We start from the raw sequence: 23335 nt of genomic DNA, 5'->3' as shown, positions 1-23335 counted from the left end.
GCAGCGGTTTTGGGTGAACTCATGTTGTTCAGGCAAAAGCAAATGTGCTTGATTAATAATTTCAGCACTCACAATTTCCGTCTGCACTCTATGGCTCGGTCTATTCTGAACTCGGGGAGGCTGATGAAGCCCTCAGCCTTCTCATCCTGCAGGCAGAGACAGATGGAGAGTGGTGGTACATTATTATCATCACCATCAGGGAACAAACTGTTACCAATTTCACTGGAGAACGGTTCTTCAAACGAAATGTGTAGTTTACATTGGGTGGGTCAAGCCGTTCCCGACTTTACGTTAAATAAATGCACACGACACCACTTTCTGATAAAGCCTGCGATATTTGTCACCTGCAAAATCAAACAACTGCAACCTTGGATTTTTTTCTCAAAGGAAGTAAGCTTTAATCAAGGGAACAGAATGTAATAAGATCTTACACACAGCGCTTTACAGAATACATTCAAATGACTGCCACGTTTGCAGTTCATTGCTTGAACTTTGACATTGAAGCTGATTGAAGCTTCTGACCCAGTTCATTGATGTTGTTTAATAATAAAGACAGCTGGGATAGGCACCAGCAAGCCGGCACCCCTCTGTGAGGATAAGCGGCTATAGAAAACGGATGGATGGATGGATTCTGATATTGACTTACATTCTGATTGGTGTACCAATACAGGCAAGATTCTTTCAGGATGAACCAATACTTCCGCCATTTCTGTGTAAAGTATCCTTTAGCATCCTTCTTCTTCCACAGCCAGCCTTCACAGTCACCATGGCCAAGATCCTTACAGGAAATCCTTCTTCGACTGGCACTCGTGAGAGAACCTAAGGTGACAAGTAACAATGTATCGTGCATTTCGCAACCCGGTTCACATCAACATTGTGCTAATAATTGTCTTAATAGTAAATATTTTCTAATCCCAGAAACTCTTGTTTCACTTCTTCAATGTGAACCCCCAACTGTTGATAATTTCATGAAACAATGACTTTTGTATACACTCTTTTCCTAAAAGTACAAACGGTTCTATAGCAACACAAACTGCCAGAGTAATGCCGACGACAAAAATACCAAGTGCAAAACACATTATGCAAGTAGCATTCTTAAGATATCACAAAAGTCTAAAAAAAGATATGCATATCTACCTTTACTTCTCTTTTTGGTTTTCGTTCTCAATGAGGTGTAATGGAAAGACTGTAAGACAGCAATAGATGAAAATGATTAGAATGAGCTTTTTTTTATTTCACAGACAAACTTCTATTCTTAATGTTTCTAATAACGGAAACAAAGGCAGAAGCACAACAACTTCATCATTCGTTTTCTTTTCCACAACTAAAACAACACATTTCGATCAATGTTGAATGTAGAAGTAGAAAGCATAAATGTAATAAATTGACTGAAAGATTTCCACTGGGCAGATTATAGTGCAGTTCTCTGTATCATTTATTAGCAACATTAAGTGAAACAATGTGGCTCATTAATGTCAATAAATGAAGTATAGCACCAAATGGAAATGGTCATACATCATTATTAATTAGTAGCACTGTAGGTACATAATTAACAAATACAATTGAGGCTTCCTAAAAACGATGGTAAAAGATTATTGAGCGACTAAAAATGGAGCAATTTTATACAGCATCTGGGCTATATTGATGAAAATAAACGAATATTCTACTGAGCTGACTCACTGTATGCTACGGCAAACAAGCATTGATGACTAATGCTACAAATTTGGCAATGACCCTCAGGTGGAAGGCCAAATAAAGGCCGACATTTATTTAGTATTCACTCGTTGAAGGTGTGAATCGCTCAATCAACTTCGCTTCCTGTTTATGTTGAGCTGCAACTAATCTTAATAACGTGGTTGCCAGGAGATAACTGACGTCAAATTGAAGCCTGAATTGAACGTGAGTCATTGAACATTGATTAAAAAAGAGCAAAAGGAGATAGTATCCGTAAAACACCAATGCAAAACTCATCAAGCAGTAAAATTGTCTTTACTTTTTTCATGGAGGCTGCCCCTGAGCTTCCGGAACCAGAGTACCTAAAAACAGTGAATGTGATTGAAAAAAAAATATACTTGTACACATGAATCTTAAAAAAAAATCTATACAGTATATTAGCGTACCTATCCGTTGTGTCTGCTCGCAGTGTGTCTGCACCTCGCTAAAAGATAGAGAAGGAAAGTTTTTAAAAGTCATTTTCAGTTGCCTTACATATGTGTTGTACAGCCCAAATATCTTACGAGCAATCAAAGGTTAGATATCGTGCATGAATCGTTATATGTTATTAGGACACACTGAATGTCTACGTATGCTTGTGTGTGAGTCACCAAAACAAACACACCACTTGGAAGGTTAGAGAGAGAGGACAGAGTGTACCAACATGTGGGAGTCTAGTGTGTCTGAATGGTCGTGTTTAAAGCACATTCATAATCGAGCTAAGGCTGAGTCATACACCTCCTCACCTACAACCGTACACACTTGTGTGTGTGTGCACTCAAAAATTTAGGTTTGCCCAAAATAAATTGCCATTTCGAATCAGGTAAGTCTGAGGCGATTGGGATGTTGGGATGACGCGTGAGACATATAGACATCGAAATCTGAATGCCACCCACTCTTTTGAATCAAAAACTCAATTAAATTCTACCTTTGGAGCTCTAAAGGAAAAATATATATTGTTAATTTGGAAAAAAAAATGGCATCTAATTGTATTTTGGTCATGCTGGTTCTTTGAGGACAAGCTTTTAAGAACCTATAGAAATTTTCTGTCAGAGACGCCATGGCAGAAGCCATAATTGCTCCTTCTTGGCTCCTGCAGGGCATACGCCGTTATTGATCAAGCCACATAAAATATGCGGGCGACATAATCGGGTGACTCAGCCTTTAAAGTTAAGCATTTTAGTTTCTGTGATTTTATCTACTGCATTTTCACTGTGCATAAGATGCACAAAATGTACATACGGGCAGAGGATCTGGTGGCTGGTCTAATCGTAGTGTCGAGGACAGCATGGATGGGCTGAGGGGAAAGCTTGGGCTGCTGGGATTGCGGCTCTTGCGCCGAGAGCGTCTCGTAGAGTCTCTCCGGCTCTCTCTACCCAGACCTTCAGGCTCCTCCTCGATGACCAGGATCTTGTCATCGCTAAGGTAACGTAGAAGGGAATTGTCTGAATCTGCGCAGAGGAGAAATGACAGTCGTTAGATGATTAGACAGGCTTACCAAGATTTGTTGGGAGAGGGAGAAAAATGAAGGAGGCCCACAGATAGGATAGAGCTGAGGGAGAATTGCCTGGTGGAAAATGACTTGACCCCATTGACACTAAGAGAAATCTTTGAACAAAAATAACAACAGAAACTGATAAAAGTTCTGCAAAGCTGCATTATCTGGTACACTATGACTGCATATCTTAGGACCTCCTGCTTATCTGATACAACGATTAAGCAGATTTCATCGCTGCTAAACCGTAGACTGTCACAGAAAGTTTGAATCGGTTCATTTGCGCTTTGTTCAAATATTTAAAAATAAAAACCTGCCTGACAAAAGGATGAAAAGTCGAAGATAAAAAAAAGAATCCAGCACTGACCATATTATTGTATTTGAATATTATCCATAGTCCTTCTGGCTGTAGAACAGAGGTGAATTCAGACCGATTTTCATGCAAACTGTTAGTCACACTGAAATACCTTCATTTCTTCAGCAGTTGTATAAATGCAATCCCCTTGCATTTATGCTAGTTTGACACTATGTTGGATACATAACTTTCACATATGTATCCATACACAACCACACCACCATGAACAACCTGAGGATGGGATGTGTTGAGCCGAGTAAGAAGCGAAGCAAGCACTGGTCCCAACTTGGTGGTTTTTACCGTGTGAGGGGCAGCGTTTGCATGTATATGTGTTAGTATGCGTGTACCTCGGCTCCCTCTCTTGCCCATGCTGGGTTCCTTGGCCTCGGCCATCCAGTTATATTCAGGAGGCATGGACACAGGTCTGAGGTCACCTGGAACAATCCAACCAGTGATCAGAGAGTCGGCTAAAGGGGGTACGTGGGTATTCGGGGTATTGGTGAGAAACGCTTGAGAGGGTGACAGCTGTTGAGCGTACAAGAGAGAGGTAGACAAGTTTTGTGCAGGTGAGGGACTTGAATGACATGCAAGACCAGGGCCACCATCACCCGCGTTTTAGTTAGCCTTTTCGTGTGGATATTCCATGCTCTGCCTGTTTTTATGTGGACTCCCTCTGCAAGTAACCTTCTTCCATAACCTAAAACCACGTCTCTTAAAATGAATTTAAGGCCTCTGGAATTGGCTTCAATCCTTTAAAAATATACTGCATGCTGTATATTTAAAGCTCCCAGGCCATCAAAATGATTTATTTACAGTATTTTCTACATAACATACGTAATCGAGGTCAAAATTTACTGAAGAGGTTTGACGTATATGTGGTTTGTTTGATTTCATGCAATAACTAATAAAATTTGAAAGGTTCGCGAGCTATCAATTTTTAGCCATGTAGTGACGTAGATTTGCTACATATTATTTATGTACCTGCTTACTCAACTCAGAAATGCCTGAATGGCTGTGCGCTTGCAATTCATGGCAAACAAAACTTGCGTCAGCCAACTATTTTCTCAAGGGGAAAATTGCGCACTTTCCTTATACATTTTTTTCGCTTGCATGTGTAAGAATTTATGAATTGGATGACAGAGGCCAGCATTTAAAGCTCTTCTGTCTGTGCTCGAGTTGAGTCCGAACACTGTCGAATTCAGCAGTTAAGTCATCATCAAAACCACCCACTGCCTTGATTTTAAACATCCTTCCTTTTTACAAAGCACATCCTTTTAGACTTGGTTGCTGTTGCCAGGAAAACCAATGAGCTCAGCACTTTGGTGATTTGGAAGGCTCAGCATCATTCCAACGATAAGATTCAGCAGTCTGGTACCACTGGAAAAGTCCAACACAGCAGCAGGTCAGAAAGCTAATCTGCTAATTTGAGATAAAAAGTGTGGGATCATGGAGAAACAGAATGTAACTCATGTTGGAGTTTTTGATCGAAAAAAAGAGTAAATGTGTTCTGATTTGAGGATTTTCACAGAAAAAATGCTACACTACTCAATTATTATGTCATTTTTGTGACACTTTCTTTTCCTGTCTTTAAAATCCCCATTAGCTACATTGTTTTTTTTTTTTTTTTGACTGTTGTATTTGGGCAATTTCTCAAATGTATCCCTGCTGCCATTGATAGTCCAGACATAGTTCTAGACTGGCAACTATAGTGAATCCATATTAATGCTGTTGTTTGTCATGTGACCTCAACCTTTCACATCATGATGGCCCCTTGAGAGGCTTCCAAGGAAGAAGAAGATGTCTTGAAAGCTGTCTGGGACAGTGGGAGAGGGCGCTAGGTGGCGAGGGAGAAAAAGGCCTCGAAACTCTGCTCATGGATTTGTGTTTGATTTTAGGACATGACAGCTCAGTGTCTGGGATGCTTCTCTATTGAGAGCTGAAAAAAGCAGTGTGAAAAACAAACCGGAAAGTTTATTGTTTGTTCATTGAGCCACGAAACACCCATCTTACCAGTTGTAGGACAACGACCACATTGTTTTTTTTTTTCCTAATGTTTTATCATGCTGACAAGCAAACAGCATTAGAGGCCTTGCTGGCAAAGGTGATCAACAGCCATTATAGCAAATTATGAACATATAATGAGAAATGTTGAAAAGAAAAATGTGAAAACATTTAATGGAGCAAGCATGCTGTTCTACTGAAGAAACAGGTTTGGAAGCACTTGTGAAACAGAACAAATCTCCTTCTTACCGTGTGTGGGAGTCTTGTCCCGCCTGCGTACACCTGTATTACGGCCTCTGTCATATTCAGAGCCTGGTGGTCCATCTCCTTCCAAAAGTGAGAAGTACTGACCACTGTCCTGGTCCAAGTAGTAGCTGACAGCCTCTGAACCTTTAGAACCAGACTGGGAGGTCACACTGTATCGAGTGATTTCATCACATGAAATCATACCCAAGTCCTCCCTAGGAGCACAGCACCATTTTTGTCATTGCCAAGATGGAGGTCAGCACAGATATCTACAAATTTTCAAATTCTCACCTGGGGCTGTAGAGTCCAGAGACAGGAGAAAGGATGAAGACATCCTGGGCATCTATTTTGGACATGCCTAATGTTCCACCTGGTGTAGGCGAGGTACTGGTAGGGCTGGTGGGCACCGGCTGATTGAAAATATATTAAAAAGTCATTGAGTTGTTAGTGAGTCTCTTGGAGCACAAGCTATGGAAAGTAATTTTTAGAGTTGAAAAAAAAAGCATTGAAAACAAAAAGAAACATATCCATAATTTATAGCAAGGTCCTCATCAATCAGCGAATCACAGATAAGAGACTAGTTTCCACATTCAGTATCTGTCATGTTGTATAGGCTCTGACTGTGCAGACTCTGCCACAGTCACTATTCTGTCATTTTGTTTCAAGCCTCTTTATACACAGGATTCTCTGTGTCTGTTTCTATGACAACCGCTGCTCTTACTGAGGGCAGAAGAAAGCTAGCATAGCCTAGTACCTCAGCATGACTCAAGGACACGTCATTTGTCATTGGGTCTGCCATGTGAACACTGGATTCCTTGCTGATGTCATGGTTGCTTGAATATATTTTATGAATAAAAGGCTTTTCCTTACAGAGCTGCCATAACTAGGGATGATTTTTTTTTTAAAACCACCATTTTTATTTTCTCACATTACAGGCCTTCATCTGCAGATCTTGTCTCTGTACTTGCATTTTCACTCTTCCTTGGTTTATGGTCTGACAGCTTTTTAAAAAAATAAATAAATAAAAACTGGCTGAAAAAATGAGAGATGTGATGATGCGGAAACAAGGAAATAGGTCAAAAAGAGAAAGAAAAAGAGGGGGGAGAGTGGTGGAGAGGAGAGAGGGGCAGGGAGCTGTGCTGTGAGAGTGAAAACAGTAATTTAGTGATTACAGTCCAGCCTTAGGAAAAGGGAAAGTGGTGCTGGGTGTGCACGATAGGTTAATTGGCAACATCTTTTTATTTTAACTTGATTTAGTTTGGATTTTGCAGGTGTACTTGATAGAGGTATTTAAAAAGTAATAAACCTCTTCAGTGTGGGCCTTTAGATATTTGTGAAACAAAACATCATTGCTGTCTGCCATCAGAAACTAAATCCAAGATTTATTTTCCTCATCAAGTATATAAAAACACATAAGGAATTTGTCTGGTATTTTTGAGCCACTCTCATATTACCGCAACAGGTAAATGTGGCAATTTGAAAATTAAGTAGGTAACATATAATTTGATAGAGTCGTTAAGCAACGTAGGAATACCATTAGTGCGGTTCTACAAACCACTGGCAGCTATGCAAATGATGCACCGAGGCACCAAGCAAAATAAAGTGATTAAACACTGCCAGTTGGGTTCTATTACATTTGTAGGCATTTCAAACATTAAACATAAGGTGCTATCTTCTAAGTTGTGTATTTCATGCTGATGTAAACACAAAAGCTGGAAATAATAGTTTATATGCTGACCTTATGTTGTACAATGTTAATCTTTTGATATGAAACCCATCATACTGACCACACCTTTACATTAACATTACAGTACTTAGGGGCGTGAACATTTTACCCTGTTGGGATTGGATACATTGGGTAAAATAATTTGAATGAGTCAAGAAAAGCAAGTGCTGTAGAAAAGACATAGTATAGAGTATAATATTGCTGTGTAAAGAGCTAAAAAAGGCACAGTAAAAGGTTAAAGTAGTTATAATTTGTAATGTGTTTATTATCCATCTCACCAGATACTGGAAATGTTACCATTGTACCTTTAGTAAAACTTGATTTACAATAGACTGACATAATTTAGTTCTAAATCATAAAAAATATGTCTAGAATTCAGAAGGGAACAGCTCTAAAAGAACAGAAAAAAACAACAACCAAGATGTTAATGTTACAGGCCATACAGTATCTTTTTACCCATTCAGCCTTCTTATTAAGAATACATAACTCACAAAAACACTCAAAATAGCCGGCATCTACAACCAGCAATTATTTATAAACCTGCACATATTACGGATTTATGAAAAAGGGTTATCCGACAATGAGTAGCACACATGAGCAATGTGACGAATGTGCACGGTGTAGTCTTGGCTAAAAAATAACAACAAAAAAAAACCTACTGGTTTTTGGTAATTCAAGTGGATGATAACGCTGTTCTGTCTCCAGCCCATTATGAACAACAAAGAGACAGACAAATGCACAAAATTGAGAGCGACAGACAGAGGAATGGAAAAGACAGCCATGGAGGGATTTGGGCCTTGAATCACATGATCATTCAGGGACAAATTGCTTCTTTTTTGGATTTAGTCATAATCCATCAGAATATTTGCCACATTTGGGATAAACTATAAAGCCGAATGATTCATCCTACAAAACCAGGCTTATGTGGTTGATGTGAAGCATGTACATATGTATAATGTGCATCCAAAGCAAAAAAGTCTGAATAGGAGATATTCACACATGTATGTGTGTATTATATGTATCATTCACAAATGAATGACACATTTTGTTCCCTGCCCTGAGCTGTCACTATATCGTGGCTGAGGGGGTTGTGTGTCCTAATGATTGTAGAAGATAAGTGGTCTGGGACTCAATGCCCCTTGGCAGGGTCACCCATGGAAAACAGGTCCTATGTGGGGAACCAGAAAAAGCCTGGCTCAAAAGCTACCTATCATGAATAACAATAATGGAATAGGTTTCTCCAGGCACAGACGCAAGCAGGCCTGCCGAGTTGATGGCAGGAGATCGAGCCTGCACTCAATTTGGAAGGAAAACGTGCCTTCCTCTTCTCATGGACCCACCACCTCTGATAAGTGCAGTAGAAGTCAGGTGCAATGTCAGCGGGGGTGAACTCAAGGTCATTAAAAACCCTCTTGGATCTTGTGGTGTTGTTCTGATTAACACACCTCTGCAACATTGTATAGAACATTGAGGCAAAAGCCTATAAATGCATCTCAGCAGGCCTGGGAACAGAAAGCTAGATGAAGAGGATGGGAAAAAAGCAAGTTTGAACATCCCAGCTCAATCTCCTGATCTGTCCGTCTGTCCATCCATAGACAATACACATTGTTTTGCTCTTCCAAGAAGCATGTACTGCATCTGGTGATGCTAAAATAATGTGAAGACACAATAAGATATTTTGGAGTCAGTAAATTATCTCCAGAAACTGCTGAGTATAAGATCTTGTCTCAGATCCTGTAGTTTCTTATGAATATTTTAGAGCTCAAGTCTTTTAAGGTCAAACAAATCTTACCCACCAGTTCCTTTCCCCCAGATATTTCTGTGTTATGGTACATTATGCTCATGGTGTTTGCATACTACATTCTGTCGGGTAAAAGATGTGGTGCTCATTGGATTATTATTTTTACTCACTAATAAACACGTTGCAAACTAAAGATTGATGACAAAGGCAGGACAGAGAAATTGAAGGACAGAAAATATATGAATAAAAGGACCAAAAAGTGACCAAAGTGATCCCATGCTGTCTTCCAGAAAGTCAGCAGTTACACAACCAGCAACTTGGTCATAAATCATTTGCCAAAAGGTTAAAAAGGAGTGAAAAATGAAGAAAGCAGACTAAGCAAGTGCAAATGTTGTCGGCATATACCTGCAAGCCCAGTGGTTTCCAACGTACGTTCCTCAGTAGAGCCGGAGTGGAACTCAATGTATTCTGTGGCCTTTTCTTCAGTGTTAGGATGACTCCACATGGGTCTTCTCTTAAAGCATTGACCAAGTTCTTCAACTGCCAACCAACCTGAAGGGGGCATATAATCAGGTATGCACATAAGTGGTATGCAGGTATGCATGCACCACAGAAATCACTGATGTCGCATGGTTCACTTTGCGCAATTGCACACCCTTCCTAACTTGCACCCTGACAACAACCGAGCCTGAGCTGAACAATTGTATTTTCCTGAAAAGTGGCTCCAAGATGTGCCGTGGCTTGAAGCACACTTATATGTGGTGCAAGATTTACCGCTCATAATTTTATTGAGGTTATAGGTTTGGTTATAATGTTATTGAGGACAAAATTGTTCATACTAGATTTAGGGGATATTTGGCAGTTGCCTAGCATTCCATTTTCAAGGAAATAACTTGTTCTCAATGGTTAGCAAGACAGTAAGTTTGCATGCTTTATTATTTTTCTTCATGGTTCTGTCTGTCTCCAACACTCATACCACTTATTAGACAAATGATTGACTAAAATGTCCACAGCTACTAGAAGTGTACCCACATGCCTCCACACATAGGAAAGAAGAAAGACAAAAATGGTGTAAATGCTTGACTAAAATTAAAATAGTATTTTGTTTTTGTTAAATCTCACAAAAACTTGATAAGTAACTTCCCAATTACAACTAAATGAAAAACCTGTGTGCATCATTTACTACAATCTCCTGAGGGCAGAGCCCCACCTGTCCATAAAACTAAGTGACACCCCTGGTGGACAACATGTACAGACAGCAACCACATAGACACTCCACACAATGACTCACAAAACACACAACGCGTGTTAACCAGGCCAGTTAGAAAGTGTTCACTTTGCAAATATGCACAGAACAGATGGATACAAGGAGAGACTTACCAAAATAACAGCATCACATAAATTGCTGCTGGGCTGTTTTTTTTCAAATCCCTGGAGTCTTCATTATTTTCCCAAACGCTATTACCAACACATAATTATGTCGGCTCTTCAAACAATCAGTTTGGTATCCGAGCAATTTCTAAATCGCACCTCATAAACAAAACCACCGGTCTTGTTTTGGAGCGGGTTTCATATAACAAAGATCGTAAATGTAAGGGCGAGTTTACATCACAACCGTCTTCTCGCCATTAAGATTTTGTTCATTATACATAAAAAGCATTGTGACAAAGTCATCGGTGTTAGAGTGTTGCTAATTCCACTTTCTTTTATTGATATAAATTAAACAAGCCATACTTTTCACACCTGCCCCCACTTTTTCCCTTTCACTTTTGGTTTCTTCAGATACACCCCTTCGAGCTTTGCCTCACACCAGTATACCCCGATTGCCTCATCATGCCGTTCGCCGCACCTGCGCCTCCCTGTGCTTATCTCCTCCCCCTGGGGTGAGGGATCAGAGAGATGAGGGTTTCACAGAGGGAGTAACGAGCAGTTGGAACTAAGCACCCGGCAGGGAGCAGTCTGCACCATCACCCAGACGAAAGTGAGGTGGAGTCGTAGTATGTCCCTCTCAAGTCAATCAGAAGCAGAGGGAAAGCTAAAGGAGAACATTACGGAGGAGCACACCAACAAGACTGCACAACAAATATGAAAAGGAATCCCGCCACTAGAAATATCAAGAAAATCCTTGAAGACATGTTCTGCAGCAGAGCTGACAACAAACTGCATCGAATCACTCACTCAGCGCTGTTCCTTTTAAAACGGCTGTCCATTTCTGTGCCTCTCTGTCCAATGAGACGATCAGAAACCTCATCGGTTGAGAAAGAAGAACATGCGTTCCCGTTTCAACTCATGAGAAGTCATGGATTACTAATGACAATAGAAACAAATTCCAGAGACAAAGGGCCATCAGACCGATGTGAAAAAAGGTCTTGGAGAATGTTTCCAACAGTCTTCTCCAGTTGCAAAACTAATTAGCCTACATAGCAATACTGGAGGACATCAAGCACCATGGTGAGTGTCTCTGAATGGAGAACAAAAATGTATGTTCAGTATGAATTCGCAGGGTAGACACATGGAAAGCAGATCATATTTTTATGTATTCACTCTTAGACTTACCACTGTCTGATGGTTGACTTGGATGACCTCGTCACCTGCATGAATCTTCTTGCACTGGTCTGCAGGAGACTACAGAAAGAGAAATTGTTGGGAAGAGAATCCAATTTGGGATAAACAATCGCAGTAGATGAAATGAGAATATTAATGATTGTTTGAGTGCGATCAATCTTACATTCTCTGTAGTCCCAGTAATAACATGAAGTCCGTCATATGTTGATTTGATGTACATTCCCTGAAAGACAAGTCAGAGGGTAATATTCATTACAGTGTACAGTAAATATTTTTGTATGGATATAGTTCATTTGCTTTTGTCCTTTGGTCAAAATTATTTCACTGGGGGTGAAAACGTTGTCCTAATCTCCAAACTGGGTTTAGTTTGCTTTTGTGACACTTTTCCAGTCACCTATATTGGAATCACATTTACCTTGCCATCCATTTATCTACAACTATCTTAAAAGTAAAAGAAAAATATATGCATCTCAAAGGTTTACTCAGTCTCAATGCCAATAATGTAAGTCCTTCTGACTCATTACCATTTCTCTGGAAGAAGTGCTTCGCTGCCTAGACTATAAATATCTGTCCAGAAAGCCTTCAAAGAAATGAATTACAGCCATTAGAAAGTTTTTTTTTTTTTTTTTTTTTTTTCTGAGCTGATAGTGAACCAGCTGTCTTTGCTGTGTTGTCCCTCCAAACGTTCTGGCACCAATGAAATCGACAAACTCCAATTCCAAGGCAGTGGTGACACTGTGTACAATGTAAATAAAGACATAATGCAATGATATGCAAATCTTTTTGAAACTTTATTAAATTGAGTACACTAGAAAATTTAAATTTAATGTACACAATTGATTGGATCAGGTCTAGTCTCCTGTTTATTTTGTCATTATTTGTGGGGATGCTGTGTATGAGGCCTTTGTGAATTTGTTTACTGAATATTTATGTACAAAGTACAAAGATGATGAAAAATGACATATTTTTATGCAAAATGTCCTTCTGAACCTTTCAGTATACATGCATAGTTAGGAAATGAGGCCCAATGTTTCTCGGCATATTTGGGTTTCATTAATAGAGATTTTCTATGCAGTTATCCAAAAGAACAAATGTGAGGTCAACTGTCATTGATGAAGGACCTGAGAAAGGCTCTTATGGCGTACTCTTCTGGTGTGTTTGATGGACTTGAAGCAGGGTTCTGTGCAAGTTCATCAATCAAAATCATCTCAGCATGCTTTTATGGCATGATTGATCATGCTAAAAGAACAAAAGGCATTTTTCAAATAATGAATCCATCCATCCATTTTCTATAGCAGCTTATCCTCACATGGGTGGCAGGCTTGCTGGTGCCCATCCCAGCTGATTTTGAGCAGTGGGCAGGGGACCACCAAGCTGCCCTTTTCAAAAAAGTACAAAGGTCCAAAATGTCTCGCTGAAACCAAGAAAGCAAATATTTAAGGGGAATATATAGTGTCGTTTATTTGCTGAATACTAATTATAAATGGTGAATTATATGTTGTTTTAATTCAAGGTGTGTCTGTGCATTTATGTATGTGCTTTTCTTTACCAGGCCTTCGCTGGGCATGATGCTTGTGAGGTGAACAACCTCCAGATGAGCTGACTGAGAGACCAGAGAGTCTGATGACAGAGAGATGATGTGGTCACATATCCCCGCTAAGGTCTTACACTGCAAGTAGTGAGAGAGATAGATGAGAGAATGACAGAGGAATGATGTTATTGCGATCGCTTTATATGTAAGAAAAATGCAGTAGTGACCTTGCTCGAGGGCATGCGAGCAAAATCAATTCGTTTGATTGTTTCACAACAAAACTTTTACGCAAACTACTCCTAAGATTCTTGTCATATGCTGAGCAACATATAATTCCTAACAGACAACCTGGAGTACCCTAATGACAATTTTATACATGCAATCAAATGATACAGATTTTTATTATTTTTTTCTTAATGTTTTGTCATTTAAAAATCAAACACATTACAGTATGTTCTCATTCAATGGAACTGCAGGGTGACCATCAAAAAACGTACTCCTCTTTGACCGGCCATTTTACAAACATTCTGTTGTCAATTAATATTTATTTATTTTATTGACATATTGCAATACAGATGAAAATGAGTGAAAAGTGAATTGTAACAAGTGAAAAGTAAAAGAAAATAGCATTACGTACACTTAGGATGGTTTACTTGCATAAAAACAAAAAATAAATAATAGGCAGTCAGAGTAAATACAAATTTTGGAGTACCCATTAAATTCATGTAACATGTCCTGTATATTACATAAAAAGTGAAAGTAAAGTGTGGCTTTACCTTGCCTGTGTTCAAAATAAACATTGACTGTTTTTCCATCTTTGATGTGCTAGGTCATGCATTGCTAGTGAAATTATCAGATGCATCTCTGCCTTCTAATCCTGGATCACTGACTGCAGTGGGTTTACACATGCGGACATCCTTCCTTATGTGATTAGTAACAACCATGAACACATACAAAACCCACGTGCCAGGATCCTTCTGACTTAGAAACTCCAAAATTCCCCAACATTAGTCATATTCACATCAAGCGGTGTGGCATGAGGTCTTATAGAGTACACAATGATAACCCCTACACAAAATAACCTTGTGATCTCAATCTTAATGAGCAATTACAGGATTAAAGATCTGGAAGAGAAGGCAGATCACTCTCTCTCTCTCTTTCTCACACACACATACACACATACCAGTGCTCAACTCCTTGGACACACTCTGTGCAAAAGAAAATGTGCCAAATATTCTTTGCGATGCTCTGGCTAACCTTTGGTGTATAAGGTTGACTGGTGCTTATTTATTTATTTATTTATTTATTTATTTATGAAATGTATGTAAAATATTTAGTAATATTTCTCTATACCACATAAAGTGCAGACGACAGGAATATAAACGGAACTTCAAGTTTCAATTTGGAAGTTAAGCAAGAAAAAAAAAGTTGAAAGATTATCTTATGCTGATAGAGGTATGAATCAGCTCTATCCCTCAAGTGCAGTCAGGTTTTTTCGTCATAACTCGACTGTTCCTTCTCTCTGATCATCGGACTAAAAGTTCTGACCTGGGATTAACACGGAACAAGACACTGAAGGAAAGTCATCTGAGTAGGGTTGCGACTTCTCTTCAAGTGACATACCCAGGCTTGATCTGACACTTTTGGACAATCAGAGCTCAGATTATGGAGAAATTCACTTATGTGGTTGGCTGGCATGAGATTTAAGAGCAGTCAAACAGAAAGCCAGACATGGTACGTTGCCAAATGGATTAAACTGTGGCTTCAAGCGTCCACCCTCCCCCTTCACTTTTTTACACACTTTTTTCCTCGCATCAAACATACACAGCCGCCACTGTATGCATGCATGACAATTTACTTTGCTGCCACAACTTAATCGAAAAAATTGGGGGAGGTAGAGGCAAGGAACTGAAAGGGCAATAGGTAAGAAGCGAGAGTCCAAAGCAAAATTCAAGAGGGAGGGAGGGGGCGGGGGCACAACTAGGACAGCGTTATGTAATAGTGCTCATCTTTATGCATGAATGCACATAAAAACACATACACTTATACACACTACACGCTCCATCAGGCACACAGACTCGTGCACTACGCTCTCCCTCACACACACCAACACACAGACCCTGTCCATCTGATTGCTTTAGGCTGTAGTCTAGAGCAGAGCAAAGTAGCAGGCAGTTTTGCATTATTGAGCAGAAGCTGACAAACCTACAAGTCCCACTACACTGGGGCTGACCAGAGCACAAGACTGATTTGCATGCTGGAAGCTCACGATCGCATACTGTATTACAGTCGGATTTTTACCTACATTTGTAGATCATGCACTTTCCAATAAAAACTTGATTATTTGTTCTAGCAAGAGAATCTCAAAATGTGTGGCCTAGTGGCTGACTACCAAACATTCCCAACATAAAAATGTGGTTCTGTAAATGGTGTCTGGCTTCTGTGATAAACCTTCGCAATAGAGAATAGTCTAGAGCAGGGTTGCCCAAACTTTTTTGCCCCGAGAGCTACTTTTCCAACAGCACACCTACACTGATCTACCGGGGGAAAGGGGGGACTCTAGAAAATTTGTAAAGAGCTATTGTTATTGTACCAACAACGGCATCGTGAAACGAAATTTGCTGAATAAAGATAAGAATATGGAGATGAAACAAAGGCTAGAGAAGGTGGAAGAATTAAAACAAGGTCCTAAATCTCGGCAGGCTCTGTTCAGAAAAGCTAAATCACAAAGCGAGACTACTGTCAATTGGCCAGTTTTATTGTGGCAGAAGAGTTTGCCAAATCAACCAGACCGTTTACAGAAAGGGATTTTATCAACTTTATGCTTAAAATTTGTGACGCGGTTTGCCCAGACAAAGGGAAACTCTTTTTAAACGTGAGCCTGAGCAGAAACACTGTTGCTGAGCGTGTCCATCAATCTAAAAGACCAGCGCTTCTGACATTGCCCAGCTCCTAATTTTCACCCGTGGAGTGGACTCCAGCCAGAGTGTGACAGTGGAGTTTTTAGCGTTACGTCCTATGCACGATATGTGATATGTATAAAGAGATTTCAAAGACCCCAATCCCAGGTCTACAAGGGGGAACCAAAGCACTGGATAGTGTATAGTAATAAATAATTTTGATTGATCGTTTGTCCATGATGTGGAAGATGGAAATTGGCTTTTTTTTTCTCAATATTTTGGAGTGTGTTTGTATCCTTATGGATTTATGTCATGTGAACACCTTAGTTGGCTGTGTCACCACCCAAGCTTTATTTCATTACTAGTAAAAGGGATCAGCAAATAAGCAAACGTTGTCTAAAAACACCTCCTCCTCTTTTCTTCTTTCATGCTGGCTCTCAATTTCACACATAGACCACCCACTCATAACCGAGAGTCACATGTAGCCTTTTGTCTGGCACCTGTGTATGTGTGTGTGTGTGTGGGTGTGTAGCTGTTACAAGAGAGGTACAATAAATGACACGGTTACAAAATCAAAACTTATGGTAAAGCATATACGTATGTGCAACCACCTTAGAACTTGCATCTAAAGAAGCGTCTTTTGTTTGGTAGTTGCCACGGGAATCTAACTTATTGTACAACAGCATATTCATTAACAACTCGCATTGCAATTTATCCATAAAAATGGCAAAGGATAGGTCTACAATTAATCGGTTCAGATGTAAATCTGTGATTTTTCTTTAACAGTCTTTTATATGGTTTCCTAACATATCAAAAAGTTGCCTCTCACTCTGTGACCAAGCAAAGAAAGTCCCCAAGCTCTGGCAGATTTTTAAATGTACAAATTCTGCATTCAAAACCACTCACACACACACACTTTCAGATATATTGTGTACACTCTTAAACACAAGTACTTTACACTCCAGTGTTGTCTGAATTTGGCTCAACTCAGGTTTTATGAAAAGAATATGAATGGACGATTTCCTAGTACTGTGGCTACCTTCTACATGTCCTCTTTTATGTACGTTCCTACATGCGATAGAGACGTTAATTATGTATCACTAACGTGTTTGGTGAAATTAACACATTCATCATCCTATATTTAGGCATAAGTGCAAACATGAAAATGTGATATTTTTGTTTAAAGACCTCAGAAAAAAACTTACCACATGAAGAATTTTATTCTCTGTCTCATACACAGTGCAGTCCTGTGAAAACAGAAAAATATACATATATGTCAACTACGGCACTGAGGTCACCCTTCTGTTAAAAAAAACACAATCTTGATGGGAACAAAAGAGAGGAAAAAAAGGGCAAAATGTACAGGAGATAGATTTTCACCGGAAATCAACATTGATAATGTTTATTCGTAAGGAATGGATCCAGTCTATGCGGTCTCTGTTTTAGGATGTCGTGGTAAAGGAGCTGAGCCCAAATGCAAAGCTCTCATTTTTTGGTTTATCTTAACTCTTGCCCCCACATTGTTCACCAGCTGTGGGTGTGACGGAAAAAACTAGATTCCAGATACAAGCGAAACAAATGGGGTATCCTGACTCTCTCTTAAAGATGGGGTGAGAAGCTCGGCCATCCAGTAAGGGTCTCAGAGTAGATCTGCTACTCCTCAGTGTTGAGAGGAGCCAATTGAGGTGGCTCGGGGTTCCGGTTCGGATTCCTCCCGGATGCCTCCCTGGTGAGGTATTCCAGGCATGTCTTCCTGAGAAAAGGTCCCGGGAAAAGACCCGGGACATGGTGGATTGACTATGTCTCTCAGCTGGGTTGAGCTTGACGCTCCCTGAAGAGGAGCTGGACAATGTGACTGGTTTTGAGGTCTTGGTTTCCCTGATAAAGCTTTGCCCCCGCCGTCTGATCTCGTATAAAGATAATGGATGGATGAATGGATCCACATTACACATTTTACTCAGTAATAGACAGGGGACATACCACAAAGTATTTCGGAAACTATCAACACCTCTTTGTGAACCTGATTGGTAGTTTTTTAAGTATTGCTGATTGTTAATCTATTTCTGGGAAAGCAGCCAGTTGAGCACGCCAGATGCACACACGCATTTGCTTGATCCGTTAGCATAGGCTGTTTTATCACTGTTGTATATCTTGTTGCACCCTGGCAGCATGGAGTCCATTTGGACTATAGGTGCACCAGTGAGGTTTCTTATGCTGTGCCTCAACCCTGGCGCTTGTAAGACTGAAAGGCTGTTATCTACAAAGCTCCAGGACAACTGTGGGCACCGACTCTAGTACATGGAAGAGGTCCAGTTGAATAGTTACACTCAATCAGAATGCACCATTTGCAATCACTATTGCAAAAGGCACAAGTGTGGATGTACTGTATGTAATCTACATCAACAGTTCTCAAATGGTGGACCCCTGGAGGTATGTGAAGGCATTTCATGGGTATGTGAGAGTTTAACAGGGTTTCTACAAGTATCAGCGAATCTTATTTGATGTTAATTCCATGACAGCAGGTCAACATCAAAATAAAAGCAAATTCGTTGGAACATACAGCAACTTAATGTGTTCCAGTGACTCCTCCGCAAGACATCATTGGCCTTTAATTTGTTGAGTTTTATACAGAAGCACATTGTCATTAATGACATAATTTTCTGACAGACACGTCATATATATATATATATATATATATATTTTTTTATATATATGTATATATATATATATATATATATATATATATATATATATATATATATATATATATATATATATATATATATATATATATATATATATATATATATATATGTATATAGTGCATCAGGTTTGAAGGTGCACTACTTCATATTAAGGGAACTAAACCAATACAGCAAATGAGTCAGAGTATATTCAACATCTATTCGACAAGTGCAAAAGGTACACTCGATAACAAGGTGCGCTATCAATGGGGTTTGGCTGCACCTCATACTCCAAAAAATACAGTAAATGAAGCTTAGAATCTGGGTTGACAGTCAGTCAATGAACATGCTGGGAGCAGCTGTGATAAAGCACACTTGTCCCATTAGCCGCAAACAGCCCTCGGCAGTGGGCAGATGTTCCATTTATTGTCAAACCTGCAAAAATAAGATCAATTGAAGACTTGAGCTCGCTGAACTGATGTTGAACTTTATGTGGATATTTGTGAAACAAATTGAATGGCGTCAAGCTGGTGCTCCTCCACACGGAGAAGAGCCAGCTGAGGTGGCTTGGGCATATGGTTAGGATGAGATGTTCTGGGCATGTCTCGCTGGGAGGGGGCCCCGAGGGCGACCAAGGACAGACAAGAGATCATGTCTCTCGGCTGGGTCCCCTCGAAAGAACGAAATGGCTGGGGAGAGGGAAGTCTGGGCTTTACTGCTGAAACTGCTGCCCACACGACCCGGCTCTGGATAAAGTGGTCGGAGAACGATGGATGGATTGTACATAGAGTGCCAGTCAAATGTTTGGAAACACTTTAAAATTCACGGGACCTCATACAACATTAACAGGTCAAGAAATTCAAGCTATTCAAGAACTGAAGGTCATGCACCTGCTGTACGATGGTGGTTAATTCTAGGCAGAGCTGCACAATATTGTTCTTCAGCAATGAATACTCTGTCACGCTGGCAAACGGAGACCTGAAATGAAGGAGAAGAATAGTGTGATTTTGAGTGTTGAATACAATACAGTAAGAAAATTGGATTCTCAATTCTTCTCAATAGTATTTCACAAACAATGAGGAGATTATAAAATAGCACACATACACATTGTATGTACTGATTAAAAAATAGACATCACTTCTTATGTGGCTGAATACATTTTGACTTTCTTCCTGTTTAGGTGATGCACATGTTGTACCTTATATGTATGCAGTCAATACTGTGTGCATTTGTATGAGTCATATTTCATCGTTTCCTCACTGGGCAAAAAAAAGATAAATAGACAATAAAAGGACTGTCAAAATTCAATCGTGTGTGTAGTTCATACCTGTCGAGCCAGGCTAGTAGGTTTTTTGCCGCACCGATCAAATCCACCACTGAGGTGAGGAAATCATTGGGTAGCCTCCGGGAAGCTCTTCCATCATAGTGTCCTCCCCTCCGCCTACCCAGGATGAAGTTCTGAAGGTTCTTGGCTGAAGCGTTCAACTTGTGTGACAGAGTCCGGAGGTTTTCTGTCTCTAGGCCGTAGTTCTGGAAGAAAAACGAGAGTCATTTTTAAACTGCCATGTAGAGAAAATGAGGCAACCATGATGTCAGTGAATAACATCCTAAACCCCACTGCCCACCGAGCGCCATTGCCAAACCGGCCTGAACTATCAATAACCTGGATTTTTTTTGCTGGGATTCAAAATTCGAAAAATTAATAAAAGGCATCAGACACCGCAGAAACTACTTAGTCTCTTGCCCTCCCTCCCACAACAGGCCTATCAGTTTATGCCAAACATAAAGACAGCCAGTCAGTGTCCACTTCAGGGTACGATTGACCTTTGTTTTGTGAATTGAATCAGCGTACAAAAATTTAGCATTAAAAATTAGATTATCATGATCAAACAATAACTATGACTGGAATATGTTGTTTTGCAATGAATCTGATAATCTGAAACGTCTAACGATCAATTTCTATCAGCAACTTGTGTTGTTGGTGTGCGACGGGATCAAATCTGTTCTTTTATGTCCTTGTGTTATTACTGTATATGATGCAGCCATGGAAATATTGGGTAAATAAATAAACAATAATCAAAACAGATTGTTTTAAAATTCACATTACATCTAAAACTGGCACCAGATAACATTTGAGTTTTATGATGTGGATGATGCTTCCTAAACTGGAATAAGTTTTTGTTCACACCTGTGAATTTTCAAAATTTAATCACTCAATTCAAAGGTGTTTCCAAGATTTTGACTGGTACTGTACTGCATACTGTATAATCAACATTTTTACCAAGTTTTGCGTTAATAAAAAACATCTTCTCTGGACTTCTAAATCCCATTCTCACACAACCCTGTTACCCTTGCAAAGAAGCTCTCAAACCAACTGAGCTACAGTGTGCACAGTCAACCAAAGCACCTCTGGAAATTTCTTGCCTAAAAGAAGCTGATTCCTGCTGACATGACGACTGCACACGCACACATACACAGATCTAGACTCTATTCCCCCTCTGCCTCTAGATCTATTTAGTACAGTCACGACCACAGCGACTACAAAGGAAAGAGTTGCACTGTGGCAGCAAAAAGGAGTGAGACCAAATGAGAGTAGCTAAAGAGGCAGAAAACAAGATGAACAGAAAGCAACGAGCAATGCATCTTGCTGAAATGGGGTCATCATGCATATGTTAACAGTATGTTCTTTATGATCTAATGTATGGGAACGCAGATGCACGTGTGAACTTAAAACGTGTGTTTGCACATGATAGAATTAAGCTTCCCTGTGAGTCAATACAGGACTTGGTGTCTCCCTTCTGGGCACACATAGTGAACAATTAAAGAGAAGAAACAAAACCTGAACGCTGCTTTCTGTGTTTGCATCTCTGTGAGCACAAAGAGAAAATTAATTTGAGCTTGCATATGTGCCTGCGTTTGTCAATCAATAGAGTACAAGGGTGATGCCATTAGAGCAGACCCCCACTACCTTCACGTCGATCCGGTTGCCATGGCAGCAGTGTGGGGTGAAGCCTCTTGCCTACTGAAATTTCCACCATTGCTAGACCGACACATTAACAATCTAGCATCTTTTTCTTTATGATATCAAAATTGGGCCTCACTACTTTCTTTTCTCTTTCCGAAACATCCAAATGTCATTCAGCACAGAACAGAACATTAACACTTCACAAGCCCAAATGCTAAACGTTACACCATATTGATGCTACCTTTCCCAAAAATATAATAATAGATATATGATAAAATAGCCTACAGGAAAGCTAATCGGCTAAAAGCTAAAGCATTAACATACTGCGATTAAAACAATGGTAGAGAAGAAAAGTAATGATTTAATCAATGACATTTTAGTAGTGGCCTACTTCCAACTCTGGCCTTCCTGTGTGGCATTTGCATGTTCGGCCTAACCGACTCCAAATTGTCCTTAGGTGTGTTTATGAGCATGAATGGTTATTGGACTTTGTGTGCGCTGTCATAAGCTGGCAACCAGTTCAGGGTGTACCGAGCCCACTGCTCGAACATAGCTGGGATGGGCTCCAACTAGTCCGTAACCCTCTTGAAGTTAAGCAATTGAAAAAATTATAAAAAAATAAATGATCAAACTATACCTAAGCCAGGTAATGCCAGATATTTCCTTTTGCAAAGGTTTTGCATTGATATGTGCTCATTTATTCCGATGTGTGCCTGAGCTCAATAAAAGTTTGGAAAGACTGTGGACCATCTGTCCTGATTGGGGTCAAAATCTGGAGCCTATTCCATTCTACTGATATGAGGTGTACACAAAAGACTGTTCACCAACTCTTCATAAACCACATGTACACACCGTACATAGAAAACCAACACTCACATGCACATTAATACATCGAGGCGTTTTTGAGTTTTCATGTGGGAGGAAGGAAAGGCACATGGAGAAAGCCCACGCAAAACTCACACAAGCATGGAAAGAACACGTAAACTATACACAAGGACACCCTTTAGCAAAGGCAGACATGCGTACAATATGCACCATCGTGTACAGATAGTAATCTATGGTAAGCAAATTCATTTCGAAAGCAGAACAGCAGAAATCTATTTTTGTCTACGAACAAAGCTAGCTTTGAGAACTTCTCTTTCACAGTTTATGAGAAGGGGTGTCATCAATTAAAAATAAGAAAAAATATACAGGGGAAAATAATGTGGAAACAGAAAAGTGCTAAAAAGGAAGTCTTGAAGTATACAGCAAAGAAAATAGGATCATCCTGAAGACTGCCATTCCACTGCATTTCCTAACGCACTGTGGAATTTAGAAACATACACTCAAATGATGAAATATTCGACAAGATGCAAAGTTTTTCTGTGACCTAAAATTTGCACACTGTGGATCTTATTTGTGAAAACCATTCTA

At 39.8% G+C, this 23335-nt stretch overlaps 1 protein-coding gene across 4 annotated transcripts in view; it reads right to left on the bottom strand.

The window, feature by feature from the left end:
• Nucleotides 1–23335, bottom strand: part of LOC148413558 (connector enhancer of kinase suppressor of ras 2) — a 44830-nt gene that overhangs the window by 7220 nt on the left and 14275 nt on the right. For 2 of the 4 annotated variants that reach the window (XM_088431371.1, XM_088431373.1), the window contains exons 3-18: nucleotides 20285–20487; nucleotides 19848–19935; nucleotides 17479–17520; nucleotides 13392–13511; nucleotides 12006–12065; nucleotides 11834–11902; nucleotides 9683–9829; nucleotides 6102–6220; nucleotides 5814–6025; nucleotides 3911–3997; nucleotides 2956–3164; nucleotides 2121–2158; nucleotides 1994–2036; nucleotides 1138–1186; nucleotides 647–819; nucleotides 73–146 (exon numbers count right to left, since the gene is read on the bottom strand). In XM_088431371.1, the coding sequence (XP_088287497.1) occupies nucleotides 73–146; nucleotides 647–819; nucleotides 1138–1186; nucleotides 1994–2036; nucleotides 2121–2158; nucleotides 2956–3164; nucleotides 3911–3997; nucleotides 5814–6025; nucleotides 6102–6220; nucleotides 9683–9829; nucleotides 11834–11902; nucleotides 12006–12065; nucleotides 13392–13511; nucleotides 17479–17520; nucleotides 19848–19935; nucleotides 20285–20487 (1733 nt within the window). Of the gene's footprint in view, nucleotides 1–72; nucleotides 147–646; nucleotides 820–1137; nucleotides 1187–1993; nucleotides 2159–2955; nucleotides 3165–3910; nucleotides 3998–5813; nucleotides 6026–6101; nucleotides 6221–9682; nucleotides 9830–11833; nucleotides 11903–12005; nucleotides 12066–13391; nucleotides 13512–17478; nucleotides 17521–19847; nucleotides 19936–20284; nucleotides 20488–23335 lie in introns of all 4 variants that reach the window. The other 2 variants (XM_088431370.1, XM_088431372.1) reach the window with 2 other exon arrangements.

This window comes from Hippichthys cyanospilos, chromosome 13 (genome assembly GCF_059441005.1).
Source record: "Hippichthys cyanospilos isolate Australia breed blue-spotted pipefish chromosome 13, RoL_Hcya_1.0, whole genome shotgun sequence".
Taxonomy (NCBI): Eukaryota; Metazoa; Chordata; class Actinopteri; order Syngnathiformes; family Syngnathidae; genus Hippichthys; species Hippichthys cyanospilos.
The sequence above is the reverse complement of the archived record's forward strand: the minus strand, read 5'-3'. Positions and strand labels throughout refer to the sequence as shown.